The sequence below is a fragment of the Cervus elaphus genome, chromosome 14, assembly GCF_910594005.1.
Source record: "Cervus elaphus chromosome 14, mCerEla1.1, whole genome shotgun sequence".
Taxonomy (NCBI): domain Eukaryota; kingdom Metazoa; phylum Chordata; class Mammalia; order Artiodactyla; family Cervidae; genus Cervus; species Cervus elaphus.
The window spans coordinates 73,935,208-73,950,935 of NC_057828.1; the positions used below are offsets into that span (position 1 = coordinate 73,935,208).

General features: G+C 44.9%; 1 protein-coding gene and 1 long non-coding RNA gene across 11 annotated transcripts in view; one reads left to right on the plus strand and one right to left on the minus strand.

Annotated features, from left to right (window-relative positions):
- Positions 1-15,728, minus strand: part of HHAT (hedgehog acyltransferase) — a 349,271-nt gene that overhangs the window by 271,336 nt on the left and 62,207 nt on the right. For all 10 annotated transcript variants that reach the window (XM_043923561.1, XM_043923557.1, XM_043923560.1 and 7 more), the window contains 2 exons: positions 14,471-14,584; positions 1,321-1,515 (listed from right to left, as the gene is read on the minus strand). In XM_043923561.1, the coding sequence (XP_043779496.1) occupies positions 1,321-1,515; positions 14,471-14,584 (309 nt within the window). The remainder of the gene's footprint in view (positions 1-1,320; positions 1,516-14,470; positions 14,585-15,728) is intronic.
- On the plus strand, positions 1,427-14,542 carry LOC122707741. The gene is made up of 3 exons (XR_006344897.1): positions 1,427-1,546; positions 1,802-2,083; positions 14,363-14,542. It is a non-coding gene; the product is annotated as an uncharacterized LOC122707741 (long non-coding RNA).

Consider the following 15,728-nt stretch of genomic DNA (forward strand, 5'->3'; position numbering starts at 1 on the left):
CTCCCTCCTCTCTGGCAATATTTTTCACATCACCAACATACATAATTTATTCACCACCAACGCCCATAACTGATGCTAGTGGTCCCCAAATAAATGATCATTACAATCAGAGACTGTTTTGAATACTTGCCAGATCCCCCCAAAGTTAGATGTAGATTTGTTTTTATTTTTATCACAAGTCTAATTTTAAGCACACTTATTTAAATAATCAGGTAGCTTAATCATTCTGGTAAGTTAAGTATTTTCTGTTAGGAGAGAGCTGCCCACCTGACTTACTCACCCCAGTCCACGGGTGAGAGTGAAGAAAAATTTAAGATAGCCTGACAACAGCAAAAAAAAAACAACCTGAATTTTCAAAATGCTACCATTTTTACAAAATTGCTTAACACATTATCTTCTTAGGTCCTCAGAACAACTCCATGAGGCAGGCAGAGCAGCTTGTACCTCCATTTTCCAAATGATGAAATTGAGACTCAGAGGTTAAATACTGCCTCTGGTTTCAAGAGAAGGACACATAGTGAATAGAAGAGATTAGAAAACCACTGGCTCCTTCTTCCTGCTGTGTTCTTTCCCATGTCTGTGCCAATCCAGGGCTCACCAATTCTAACTGCCATCACATGAATCAATAAATGAGTGAATGAATGAGTGAACAAATGGACAAGAGTTAAGATACCACAGGAACACATGGTTAAAGGAAGAATATCAGAAGCTTCCCAAGATTTTCTGTGCAAGAAAAATACTTACCTTATCTGTTTCAGGGACCACCATGGGCTTCTGATGAAATAGAGATGTGAGAGTTCTCTATAAACTGTACAGCAGCTTACAGATGATTTTTTATTAAAAGCATAGGGGATTATTCCTGGAGGAGGAAATGGCAACCCACTCCAGTATTCTTCCTTGGGAAATCCCATGGACAGAGGAGCCTGACGGGCTACAGTCCACGGGGTAAAGAAAGAGTTGGACGCAACTTAGTGACTAATCAACAAGGAGATTATTGCTTTCTTTTTTTTTTATTGCTTTCTTTTCCTTTTTTCCCTGTGACATCTGGCACCATCCATGCTTACCCAAACTGGGAGAAAAGGTATAGGGTCGGCCCTGGACAGCCTCCAAGGGCTAAAGTCCCTCAGTCATGTCTGGAGGGCTAAGACAAAGTCAGACAAAAAGGACTACAGGATGCAACACCATCTGCAGCCACGAGGGGGAGCCCCATCCCAGTTCTTGGATTGACTCCTCTGAAAACAAAGGCATCTACCTGGATAATGGCATTCCCAAACGCGTTATCTCCTTCCCATTGGTATAAAAAAACGAGAGACTCTTTACCTTAACTTCCTCCACATCTTGCAGTCTCAGTGTAGAGAGCAGAGCGAGAGAACACAGCCACGATAGGGACTGAGAGCGGAACTGAGCAACACAGAAGGCGATGGTGGTGTGAATAAGCACCATGGCGGTGCCTTGGGTCCCCAGCACGCATCGGCAGGCCCACATCCCATAGACTGCGAGGATCCAGGGCTTGTGCTGCAGGCAGAGAGGGAAAGAGAAGAGAAAGGTAAGCTAACAGCCCTTGCCACCGAAGGTTCTGTTTTGTGACCCTTTAACCAAACTACTCTCATTGTCCTGGCGATTTAATATTAACACGGACAAAGAGGATTCAGAAGGACCTTCCACATTAACCCCAGATAGCCGTCCCCAAGCTTTTTGGCACCAGTGGAGACAAGTTTTCCATGGACCAGAGTTGGGCTGTGTGGGTGGTTTCAGGATGATTCCAGCACATTACATTTATTGTACACTTTATTTCTATCAGTTACATCAGCTCAAGCAGAGATCATCAGGCATCAGATCCTGAAGGCTGGGCCCCTGCCCCAGAGTGATGGCTGCCGACCCCCAGGTCCTCGGAACGTCACCTGACTCACCCAGAAGCAAGGCGCCACTTCCCTGCCTTCAGCCAAAGCCGCAGGCCAGTGGATCCCGCAACAATAAGATACATGCTGACATTCCAACAGACATTACAGAAGCCAGAAGACAGCTGGAAAAGCTGCCAGCCTGGCACCCCAGCCACCGCCTACACTATTCTGCGAAAGTGAAGGTGAGAGAAAGCATTGGTGCACATTTCTTGGGAGTCTTATTTAGAAACTGGGCCATCCAAACCACAAAAGGCTTCCTAAAGTCTAAACCACAGGTTTAAAAGTAAATATCCAATTACATTTTTATTTCATTAGCATATTATTCACAGTCAAATTTAGGTCACAGAAAAAGTACTTGCTTTCAGTGGGTGAGATTGAGGCCTCTGCCTAGTAAATCTGATTAATACATTTATTACTACCTTAGGAGAGAATTTTTCTATTTCAAGTTTTACCGTTATTGACATTGAATAACTTAATAAATAAATTAACATGTTTTTTCTCAGAGAATGAACTTATGGTTGTGGGGTGGGGGGGATGGGGGGAAGGGATAGATAGGGAGTTTGGGATGGACACACTGCTGTATTTAAAACAGATAACCAACAAGGACCTACTATATAGCAAATGGTACTTTGTTCAGTGTTATGTGGCAGCCTGGATGGGAGGGGAGTTTGGGGGCGAATGGATACAGGTACATGTATGGCTGAGCCCCTTCACTGCTCACCTGAAACTATCGTCAACACTTAACTCGCTATGAAAGTGAAAGTCACTCAGTCGTGTCCGACTCTTTGCAACCCCACGGACTGTATAGTTCTCCAGGCCAGAATACTGGAGGGGGTAGCCTATCCCTTCTTCAGCAGATCTTCCCAACGCAGGGATCAAACCAGGGTCTCCTGCATTGCAAGCAGAATTAGGGTAATTGGCTATACCCCAAAACAAAATAAAAAGTTTAAAAAAATTAACATGTCTTTGCTTTTACAATACACTCTTGGTCATATCTGGCTGGTAAAGCCTTATTTTAAGAAACCACAATAATGGTTTAACAGTGTTTGAGAAGCAATATATCTTAGGGGTAGAATTACCAAGTTTTGCTGTCTAATTTGCCTAAATAAATTCTGATGTCCCCATTAACTAGCTGTTTGACCCTAGACAAGTTGCTAAATCTCTCTCTTTTAGATCAATAATATATGTCATATATATATATATATATATATATATATATATACACACATATATACACACACACACACATACATACATATACAGATAGACAGATAGGATTTCCAAGAATGCACTGACTTGAAAAGTGAGGACTACTTAAAATTGGATCTTCTTATGGAAAAAATTATTTTTTTAAGGGAAAGACAGATGTGGAGTGCAAATTATAAATCCCATCTTTCAATGGTAATGCTTCCAAAATATTGCCTAAGTAGAATTCTCTCCCAAATCTATACTCCAGCCCAAGAGAGAACATTTTAAATGAACAACTGGGTCAGCCACTTTGAAGTTCCAAGAAAATCTGAGAAATCTACAGTTCATTTTTACTATTTTTCCATCCTACTACCCACATTAAACAGCACATAAGCTTGCTTTAAACTTTCCCCGAAAAACTCACCTCTGGACAGAGTTCAATAATAAGGAATAAGGTTGCCAACAGTATTTTAAGAAGCAGCTTTAACAGATGAAAAGAGGTGGGGGGTGTCTTTTTTAAACAGGATCTACAGCATTTACCACTTGGAATCCATTCCCGTGTGTGCGTGGCTATGCACATACCCATAACACAGCTCCGTTTTATTAAGTGCTATTTGATCCATTTGGAAAAAGCCTGTGTGTTGGGATTCATTTGGGACCTTAACCACAGACTGAAGCTGTTTCAACTTGGAAAAGCTGGAGGAACCTTCAGGAACTACTAGCAGGGCTGTACAAACCCCATCTGCTCCACAGAGTCTCTGACAAATGCACCCGCGCTCACAAACGCTACTTTGAGGGCTCACAAGGTCATCCTATGTTCTCACCCCTCACCATCTTCTTCCTGTCAAAGAGTACAGGCAGGCGACTTTCAGCACCATTCTCTGTAAGACATCACAGCAAATGCTCTCATGTGAATCTTACCTTCTCTGTTCTCCCTCCTATTACCCACTCACCCACCCCAATGGGCAAAGGCAGCTCCACTATGTACATTCATGGTGGTCAGGTGATGAAACAGAAGGATGTGAAAAATGCAAAAAGAATTACCTGTTTTAAAACCTATATAGGGCTTCCCTGGTGGCTCAGTGGTAAAGAATCTGTCTGCCAATGCAGGGGACACAGGTTCGACCCCTGGTCCGGGAAAAATCCCACATGCCATGGAGCAGCTAGGTCCCTGCGCTGAAAACTACTGAAGCCTGCCCGCCTAGAGCCCGTGTTCTACAAGAGACGCCACTGCCTGAGAAGCCCCCGCACCGCAAGTGGAAAGGAGCCCCGCTCTCCGCAGCTAGAGAAAGCCCCCACACAGCAACAGCCACAAGTAACAGAAAAGTAAAATATTCTTTTATACACTTATATAAATTGTGTGTGCTCACTCTTTGCGACCCCATGTACTGCGGCCCACCAGTCTCCTTTGTCTGTGGGATTCTCCAAGCAAGAATCCTGGAGTGGGTTGCCATTCCCTTCTCCGGGGGATCTTTCAGACCCAGGAGTTGAACCCACACCTCCTGCGCCTCCTGCATTAGCAGGCAGATTCTTTACCACTGTGCCACTTGAGAAGCCCTTACATAAATTAGAACCTCACGGAAATACTGATTTTCTGTACTGCAAAGTGAATGCAATCGGAATCTACACAATTGCAATGGGAATCCCGTCCCCAAAACACCACTAAAATGCTGATACAGCATGACTAGACTTCCATGCCTTGCTCTCTGTCACCAGTGCAGGACAGTCCCCACCATCAATGCAGTCTGAAAGTGGGGGTCCCCAAACCCCAGGCATACTGGTCCGTGACCTGATAGAAATTCGGCCACACAGCAGGAGGTGAGCGGCAGGCGATCCCACCATCACTGTCTGCGGTCACCCCCAGATGGGACCATCGAGCTGCAGGAAAACAAGTTCAGGGCTCCCACTGATTCTGCGTTAATGGTCAGTTGTATAGTTATTGCATTATATATCACAATGTAATAATAACAGTAGAAGCAAAGTGCACAGTAAACGTAATAATGCACTTGAATCATCCCAAAACCATCCCCCTCCTCCCACCCCCATCTATGGAAAAACTGTCTTCCATGAATCCAGTCCCTGGTGCCGAAAAGGTTGGGGACTGCTGCCTTAAGGCACACCTCCTGCAACCCTATCCCCCACCCCCAGCCACACACACACACACATACACACACACTCCCTGCAAGAAGCAGGGCAGAGACAGCAAGAAATGGACACAAACCCTCGCCCAGCAGCGAGGCAGCAGCACAGAAGGTCTGCTGCTCTGAGGAGGAGGAGGGCTTCTTCCAAGGGTCACCCTGTACACATGCAAAGGCCTAGAGACAGCCCTGCCCTACCTATTTCTACTCCGAAAGTGCTTACGTATTTATCAAACCTGTGTCCCCCTCGTAAGTGAAAATGCTTAAATATTAGATGTTGAGCCTCTGACATCAAATATACCAGGAAATTTGTAACTCTTCAAAACTAAAGAAGAAAGTGTGCTGTTTTATTCCAAAGCAATACTTCTGATTCATCTCCTCCTAGAAGGCCTTTAAAGACATTTTCCCCAGGTTCCCAGGGCAATCTGGGCAGGTACACACAGGTTTGGTCGCACATGTAATTTATGTCAAGCTTAAGGTTTTAAAGTCTGCCTAGGGAATTCTCTGGCAGTCCAGAGGTTAGGACTCCACACTTCCCCTGACAAGAGCCCCAGTTCAATCCCTGGTCAAGGAACTAAGATCCCGTAAGCCGTGCAGCACAGCCAAAACAACTGACTAATTAATTTTTAAAAATTAATTAAAAATTTGGCCTAACAGTCAAAACAAACCAATCCATTTAAGAGGTTCAAATGACAATTATGAATGAGAACTTAAAACGAGGCACAAAGAATCATGCTGATCAAGTAACATGTAGAAATAAAATACAGTCTTAATTTAATACCAACAAAGGTCCATCTAATCAAAGCTATGGTTTTTCCAGTAGTCATATATGGATGTGACAGCTGGACTATAAAGAAAGCTGAGAGACGAAGAATTGATGCTTTTGAACTGTGGTGTTGGAGAAGACTTGAGAATCCCTTGGACTGCAAGGAGATCCAACTAGTCCATCCCAAAGGAAATCAGTCCTGGGTGTTCATTGGAAGGACTGATGCTGAAGCTGAAATTCCAATACTTTGGCCACCTGATGCGAAGAACTGACTCATTGGAAAAGACCTTGATGCTAGGAAAGATTGAAGGCAGGAGGAAAAGTGGACAACAGAGGATGAGATGGTTGGATGGCATCACCAACTCGATGGACATGAGTTTGAGTAAGCTCCGGGAGCTGGTGATGGACAGGGAAGCCTGGTGTGCTGCAGTCCATGGGGTTGCAAAGAGTCAGACACGACTGAGCGACTGAATTGAATTGAACTGAACTGAATTGTGACGTTCCTAAATAAGAGATTTAAATTCTAATCAAGTATTACTTTTACACGATGCTTTTCTTGAACTGAGATTTTTATTGAGATAGGTGCAGATTCACCTGCAGTTAAAAGAAATAATACAGAGAGATCCCATGGATACTTTACCCTATCTCCCCCTTTGGTAACATTTTGCAAAACCAAAGTATATCACAACCAGGACGCTGACATTGCTATAACCCACAAGCACACTGGTTTTCCCAGCTTCACTTTCATTCATGTGTGTGTCTTTAGTTACATACAGTTTCATCACAAATAGATTCAGCATCCACCATAGGAAAGACACCAAACAACTCCATCCCCTCAAGCATCTCTTGCACTGCCCTTTTACAACCACACCCACATTTTTCCTGCCCCCTTTTCCTGACATCCCCAACCCTTGGAAACCACTAACATTGTCTCCATTTCTAAAATATTGTCATTTCAAGTCACAGTATGTAACCTTTGGGACTAGCTTTTTCCACTCAGCCTGATTCCCTGAAATCCACCCCAAGTTGCAGTGAGTATCAAAGGCTTGCCCCTTTTCATTGCTGTGTAGTTTCCATGGGGAGGATGAACCATAGTTTCTTTAACCGTTCACCTGTTGTAGGACATCTGAGCTGTATTTCCGTTTGGGGCTATTATGAATAAAACGGAAATGAACATATATGTGCAGAGTTTGGTGTAAAACCAAGTGTTCATGCCTCCAGGATAAATGCCCAAGAGTGAGCTTGCTGGGCTGCATGCTTCTTACAAGTTTAGTCCTATAAGAAACTGCCCAACAATTTCCCAGAGTGGCCATCTTACATTCCTACCAGCAACATGGAGCCGAAATAGCTCAGTTGAGACAGCATCAGACTGAAAATCTAAAGGTCCCTGGTTCGATCCCGGGTTTCCCTTGGACTGCAAGGAGATCAACCCAATCAATCCTAAGGAAAATCAATCCTGAATATTCATTGGAAGGACTGATGAAGCTGAAACTCCAATACTCTGGCCTCCTGATGAGAAGAGCCGACTCACTGGAAAAGACCCTGATGCTGGGAAAGATGGAAGGCAGGAGGAGAAGGGGACGACAGAGGACAAGATGGTTGGATGGCATTGCTGACTCAATCGATATGAGTTTGGGTGAGCTCGGGGAGATGGTGATGGACAGGGAAGCCTGGCGTGCTGCAGTCCATGGGGTTGCAAAGAGTCGGACACGACTGAGTGACTGAACAAAAACCAGCATCATGCTTGCAATCCAGTGCATGCTGCTTCCTCACCAGCATTTCGTGGTGTTACTGTTTTATGTCTGAACCATTCTGGTAGTGGCTTTAACTTGCATTTTCCATGCTCTTTTAAAGGGCATCAAAGTGTGAGCAACCTGAAACTTGCATCAATAAGACGGGTTGAATGAACTTTGCTGGAGGATAGGATGCCAGCCCACCAGAACTATCCTGGCTCCTTTCACTCTCTTTATTCCAGGTTCTTCAGTTCCTGGTAAGAGACAAAAGGCAGGCAGGGGAAGAGGAGGAACTATTTTTAAAGTCTAACAAACGATAAGAAAGAAACTGTACTCTATTTTTGTGGCAGTTCGGATAAAGCAAGACTAACCACTATGGGACTTTCTGAAGGCACTGGGCCCGACTGAAGCTGGGTAACAAACCCGCCCTTCGCTCCTACTTACTGCTCCTCATGTTAACACTGAACCACTCCTCAAAATGGGACACAACTGATTCTCTTGGTATAGGTTCCCTTAACAAACTAACATCCTGTCTTGTTCATCATATGATAATGTTAGCCTAGAATCTAACATGGTACCTAGTTGACAGTAAGTGTTTCAGAAACGCTGGACAAATGAATGGTTAGAATAGCCGGATAGGTGGGTAGGTAGATGGATGGATGAAAGGGTGGGTGGATGGACAGACAGACAGGCTTCTGCAAGTACTGGGAATTAACCTGGCGGTTATGACTGAGAACAAGAAATAAGCACCAAAATGTGGGTCTTGTTAGTCACTAATGTGAAAACTGGCGGATTTCCAAAGTGTCTGCTTGGCCCTTATGAGCCAAGACCGCTTTGCCGTTGCAAATAAGGTAGAAAGGGGTTATTCCGCATCTTGCTGCCTACTTCCAGTTTTCACTTAAAGATTTGTAAGGTCTCTTACAAATCACGTGTTGGGGGAAGCCTCAGACAGCACACAGCTGAGAGAACACAGGGACCCGCCTATGAATGCAGACTCTTTGATAGAACCCGAGTCCTCCCACGCCAGGGAAGTCTTCCGAGAGATCGACAGATTCAGCTGGCATATTTCAATTTTTTTTTTCAACTGGCATATTTCAAAGGCCCCAATCAGCACCTGAGAAAAGACCACGGACTGTGGCCCTTTGTTTTGCAAATCTATACTCTCAGTTTTCCTCACGGGGAGCCAGGACGCAGACACAGCAGGAGCTGGGCTGGCCGTGCCCCCCTCACGCCATCTCTCCTCCCCGCCTGCTTGGCCGTGTTCTCGGCTGCGGGCGCTGAGTGATAGCAGGACGTGCCTGAGTGGTTTCCCTCATTAGCTCACCTCCGCAGGGAGGAATGAAACCGTGAAGCCTTGGTGAAGACTCCTGTTGGCAACTGGACCAGACTTTGCTGTGCATTAATTCTTTTTGTACATCTGCCCAGAAACCACTCAGTGGGCATTGTTTGAGAAATAAATAAAAGAAGTCGCTCAACAATGCTTATGTACAGCATAATTTATTACATACTACATAATCAACTGCAGATGCTACCAATATATATATGTCAATATATGTGATATATTCACATATGAATATATGTGAGATATATATGTGTGTGTGTGTGTGTGTGTGTGTGTGTGTGTGTGTGTGTATATCTTCCCACACAAACAGGAAAAAACCCAAAGCCATCCTAGAGTCCAAGACAACTGCATTCTAGCCTGCTTTCCCTGGGGGCAAAGGCCAGTGGGCCCAAACAAAGCCAATTTCACCCCTCCTAAGAGAGGCCCTAATGGAGGTGGAGGAGTCTGGCTCCAAGAAATCCATTAGTGCATGAGATTCCTATTAGGTGTGTGGTTTTGACGAAATGCTGGAAAGGAGCACCACAGCTTTCCAAAGGTGAGCATCCTCATCTCAGCCAATGCCACGGGACCACGCTCTTCAGGCCTATAGCCGATGAGCTCAGCTGGTCGGGGCCCAGCGCTAACGACGTGGGTTCTGCCGGTCAGAGGTTGCGTGAGAGGGCACTCTGTGGTCAGCCACGGCACCCAGCCTTCTCAAAAAGCTCACCCAGGGGTGTTTTTGGCTCTGAGAGCAGAGAACACTATGCCTCAGGTGGTGAGGGTGTTTAAGAAAGGAGGCCACTGTCTGACCCGCCCCACACACGCTCCAAGCCTAACAAACCCCTGGCCAAAGCTCAGAGCCGTTCCTCAGCCTCGCCTCCCAGGGTGCTGCCCCCGAGCCAGTCTTGCCAAGACCCAACGAGAGAGCCCAATCCAGAGAAACAGTGTTTAACCTTGGCCGGGGAGCTCGGTGGAAAGTTTTTATTACCAGTCATGGCAAAAAAAAAAAAAAGAAAAAAGAAGAAGAAATAGAAAACCACGCTTTTGAAAGAACCTCTTATTCAGGGCCAGCAAAGAGAGAGATGGGACGAGACAGTGGACGGAGCCCAGAAGCATCCTTCAGGGTTGGAACCACGAGTAGTGATAATGCCTGTCTCTATAGCATCGTCCACAGTTTGTGATGCCCCTGAGAAGGGGAGATAAAAGACAAGTGCAGCCCAAATCTTCCACCCTGAATAAGTACCAAAAACAGCCACCCAAATTAAGGGCATCTGGGACGCTCAGTCCAGGTGGTAAAAGCACAGAGCTTATGGGGCCAGAGCCGAGGTTCACACTTACATAAGGACCAAGCGGACACGGACAAAGACAGCAGTGTGCTCCAGCCTCAGCAGAACCCTGCCCACCAGCTGTCACACAAATCAAACCTGTGGTCACAGAGGGATGGGACACACACACACAAATGAGTCAGTGTGAACTCTGCCTCATTCCAAGAAAACTGCAAACAAAACCGCCTACTGCGTTTGCCTAAGATGTGCGCTGCAGATAAAAGGACAAGCCCACCTGTCTGCCCAGGCCTGTAAGGAGATGCAGGAGGCTGAAATGAGCAGACGGCTCCACCCTCTTCAAGCCACCTCCTGGGGCGGGGATGGGGGGCCTTCCCTGACACCCCCAGGCAGATCACCCCTCCCAGGAGGCGGCCTCAGGATCTGCCCTCCTGTATCACTTCTCACTCAGCTCCTGGTCTGTGCGTCCCTGTCCTTTCTCCCACAAGCCAGCACAAGCCTGAAACAGGGTCAGAGAAGGCCCCACGGGAGAGGAACGTAGGTACGGCTGAAGAGACCCTCTGGGGTTTCAGAATCTCAGACAGATGCCTCCTTTCTGAACACCGCGGAGGGAACTGCTCCCAGGAGCCCACGCAGACCGCAGTCACGGCACACAGCGAACGCCAGCAGACCCCCACGCAGCCACCTCTTTGCTGGCTGTCATCATACCCTAGCACAACCTTGAAAACTATCAGACCCTTACCACTACCCCAGGAAGCAAGCGGTACCATCCCTGATGCACAAAATGAGGTGAAAGACTCCAAGATATCAACTAACTGGCTTTTAAGATTGCCTTGCTTGAAAGTGACAAAGCTGGGTTTCAGCCAGGAGCTCTGAGCCACCCTGAAGAGGGCCTCCTAACAGGAAGAGCTGCAAGCAAACTAACCAGAGGAACACCTATATCCTAAACTAGGTAGTTTTCTGATGGTGGTGGGTGCAAAACAGGAGCTGGAAATGGAGAAAATTTGGAAAGGAGGAGGTCCATTCGGCCACAAATAGATGGTTAGTCTACATCTCACACTGTCTGACTGGAAAAAAGTGAAAGTATTAGTTCTCAGTTGTTTCCAACTCTGTGACCATCAGGCTCCTCTGTTCATGGAAATCTCCAGGCAAGAATACTGGAGTGGGTAGCCTTCTCCAGGGGATCATTTCAACTCAGGGATAGAACCCAGGTCTCCTGCATTGCAGGCAGATTCTTTACCGTCTGAGCCATTTGAACCAGTCAAACGGCTGTTTACCATTTAAACCAGTCCATTGTTCCATGTCCAGTTGTTCTAACTGTTGCTTCCTGACCCGCACACAGGTTTCTCAAGAGATAGGTAAGGTGGTCTGGTAATCTCATCACTTGAAGAATTTTCCACAGTTTGTTGTTATCCACACAGTCAAAGGATTTAGCACAGTTAATGAAGCAGAAGTAGATAGATGTTTTTCTGGAATTCCCTTGCTTTCTCTATGATCCGTTAGCTGTTGGCAATTTGATCTCTGATTCCTCTACCTTTTCTAAATTTAGCTTGTATATCTGGAAATTCTCAGTTTACATACTGTTGAAGCCTAGCTTGAAGGATTTTGGGCAGTACCTTGCTAGCATGTAAAATGACTGCAATTGTTCTGTAGTTTAAACATTCTTTGGCATTGTCCATCTTTCGGATTGGAATGAAAACTGACCTTTTCCAGTCCTGTGGCCACGGCTGAGTTTTCCAAATTTGCTGGCATATTGAATGTAGCACTTCAACAGCATCATCTTTTAGGATCTGAAATAGCTCAGCTGGAATTCCATCACCTCCACTAGCTTTGTTCGTAGTGATGCCTCCTAAGGCCCACCTGACCTCACATTCCAAGATGTCTATCTCTAGGTGAGTGACCACACCACTGTGGCTATCCAGGTTATTAAAACCTTTTTTGTACAGTTCTTCTGTGTATTCCTGCCACCTCTTCTTAATCTCTTCTGCTTGTATTAGGTTTTTACCGTTTCTGTCCTTTATCGTGGCCATTTTTGCATGAAATGTTCCCTTCCTATCTCCAATTTCTTTGAAGAGATCTCTAGTCTTTCCCATTCTATTGTTTTCCTCTATTTCTTTGCACTGTTAACTGAAGAAGCCCTTCTTATCTCTCCTTGCTATTCTCTGAAAATCTGCATTCAGTAGAATATCTTTCCCTTTCTCCCTTGCCTTTTGCTTTTCTTAGTTCCTCAGCTATTTGTAAAGCCTCCTCAGACAACCACTCAGGCTTCTTGCATTTCTTTTTCTTGGGGATGGTTTTGGTCACCCTCTATTGTCCAATGCTATGAACTTCAGTCCATAGTTCTTCAGGCACCTGTCTGCCAGATCTGATCCTTTGAATCATCATCACCTACACTGTATAATCAAAAGGGATTTGATTTAGGTCATACCTGAATTGCCTATTGGTTTTCCCTAATTTCTTCAATTTAAGCCTGAACTTGGCAATAAGGAGGTCATGATCTAAGCCACAGTCAGCTCCAGGCCTTGTTTTTGCTGACTATATAGAGCTTTTCTATCTTCAGCTGCAAAGAACATAATCAATCTGATTTTAGTTTTGACCATCTGGTGATGTCCATGTGTAGAGGTCATCTCTTGGGTTGTTGGAAATGGGTGTTTGCTATGACCAGCATGTTCTGTTTGACAAAACTCTGTTAGCCTTTGCCCTGCTTCATTTTGTACTCCAAGGCCAAACTCCTGGTATCTCTGAGTTTCTACTTCTGCATTCCAATCCCCTGTGGTGAAAAGAACACCTTTCTTGGTGTTAGTTCTAGAAGGTGTTGTCTTCATAGAACCGGTCAACCTCAGCTTGTTTGGCATCAGTGGTTGGGGCACAGACTTGGATTACTATGACACTGAATGATTCGTCTTTGTTGCTACATCTAGCGTTGTTTCATTTTTTATGGCTGAGTACTATTCCATTGTTGGAGAAGGAAGTGGCAACCCACTCCAGTATTCTTGCCTAGAGAATTCAATGGACAGAGGAGCCATGGGATTGCAAAGTGTCAGACACGACTGAGCATCTAACATGATGTTCCATTTCCACATCTATATCCATTCATCTGTCAATGGACATTAAGGTTTCTTCCAGGTCTTCATTATTGTGAATAGAGAGAAGCCCACCATTTTTTAAAAGGAAAAAAAATATTATTATTTCATTAACCTTACTTTATAGAAAATGATGAATTAAGATTCAGTGGTGAAAAGCCTTTCCACGGTCAGAAAGCTAATGAGTGAGCAAGTCCAGGAACTAATCCATCATCCAGGACTCTTCCACTCCACAACAGCTGGCCCTTTCCCCAGCAGTAATGATAACAGCTTCATTTCACAGATTCTCCCCAAAATGTTCATCTTCCCCCAACAGGGAAAGAAAATACAGATAATGAGCTATTCATTTTACAGATGGGAAAGCTGAGACCTAGGGGTAGTAAATCATCCACTATTGGCAGAGAAGCTTTGTGTTAGAAATAAAAGTATTAAATTTCTAGAAAGGTTGATGTCATAACAAAACACCAAACCAACTTATGGAAGAATAGAAACCCATTAATGAAGGTTGAGGTAGGTACATTCATTATCAGTTTAGGAATGCAAAATCATGTATTCTTTATTATTAGGTTTGCTTGGAAGGTTCTTTAAAATTAGATGAAGGTGGTCAAAAGGTACAAACTTTCAATTATCGGAAAAGTAAGTACTAGTGTACACCATGACAACAGTAGCTACTGCGATATGGTATACTTGAAAGCTGCTAAGCAATGAGATCCTAAAAGTTCTCATCACAGGAAAAAACATTCTTTCTTCTCTTTTTTCTGTACCTATATGATGGGTGTTAACTAAGCTTATTGTGATAATCTTCACAACATATGTATGTTAAGTCATTATGCTATATCTATCCAACATTAACAATTTATCACATCTTTATCTTTTATGTTTTGATTTTATTTTTTTATCTGGTAATTTCTCTTATTGACCAGTAACAAATCTTTCTCACCTTTTCCAGGCTTCAGAGGCCAATATCCATGCCCCCTGATTTCCTAGCTCAGGGTTCCTTCTTGACAAACAGCAAAGGAGAAAGAAGCTGAAATGGAAATGATGCACATAACCGTACCTTCCTCGAAAGCAGGTTGGCAACTTGAGACACGCTCATGTGGCCAAGGAATAGCCACACCAGCCGCTCCTTTCCCCATTCCATCCAGAAGCTCCACTCAAAGTCGGTTGGGTCCTAAACAGGCCAAAACAGCAGTTTATCAGAGAGATCTTAGTACATATTTGAGGCAGAACACAAACTCCAATTAATAAAACAACTGCAAGAAAAGGCCGATGTGAGTTCAAACGCTATAAAACGGCATTGACACAACATTTCCAGTCTCTACCCCATCACACACACACACACACACACACACACACACACACACACACACACACACACACACACACACACACACACACACACACACACACACCCCTACCGTACACTTCCCTCCAGCTTGGCTAGTCTCAAAGGCCTTTGTTAAACCTGATCCACTGCCCCCATTCCAGGACAGAAACTATTATTAACCCTATGTTATAAAAGATGTAGCAGAGACTTAAAGAATTCCCTTTATTTCCTCAGTGTCACACGGATAGGACAAATAATTACTGAGGTTATCTCAGTTTGGTCACTTAGCGGCTTTTACCAACAAGAGAAATGTACACTGGATACTAATAAAATTGTATAAGATCAGTCATGTTAAATCTTGCTGTCATGTACAGGCAGGAGGATAATTTGATAAATTAACCCATTCCCTACAAGAGTATATGAGGAAAGAATGAAAGATACCCTTCTCTTCCCCTCGGGAAGCTCTGGGTCCAGCAGCATCCTATGTCTGTACCCATTCTAGGCTCTGTCTCCCCAGCTCCCCGGCAAGGGCAGGTGAAAACCTCTGGCGAGAGTGGACTCGTGGACACCTGGGGACTCACAACTAAGAGCCTTGGCCTCAGGAGCCCCAGGAAGATCGCAGCAGCCAAGCTGAGCATGGAGGGAGAAAACACTGTACCTGGCCCCTCTCAAACGAGCAGTGCTGGCTTGGCCCACGAGCAGGATGGAATGAGGACTGGAGGCCCTCAGAAATTTCTAGCCCATTGGATCAGTGTGGAAGGAATCCGCCACTGATCATTGATCCGTTGATACCTAACACCTCCCTAGGTGTGGAACTTTAGGCCAATTCTTTTTTTGTCAAGCCAGGGGGCGTGTGGCATCTTAGTTGCCTGACCAGGGATAGAATCAGATAGAACTTCTGCTGCCCTCCGCAGCAGAAGTACAGAGTCTTAACTGATGGAGAAAGCAGACAGAACAGGCTCCATCTTGAAAGCAGGACTTCATCTTG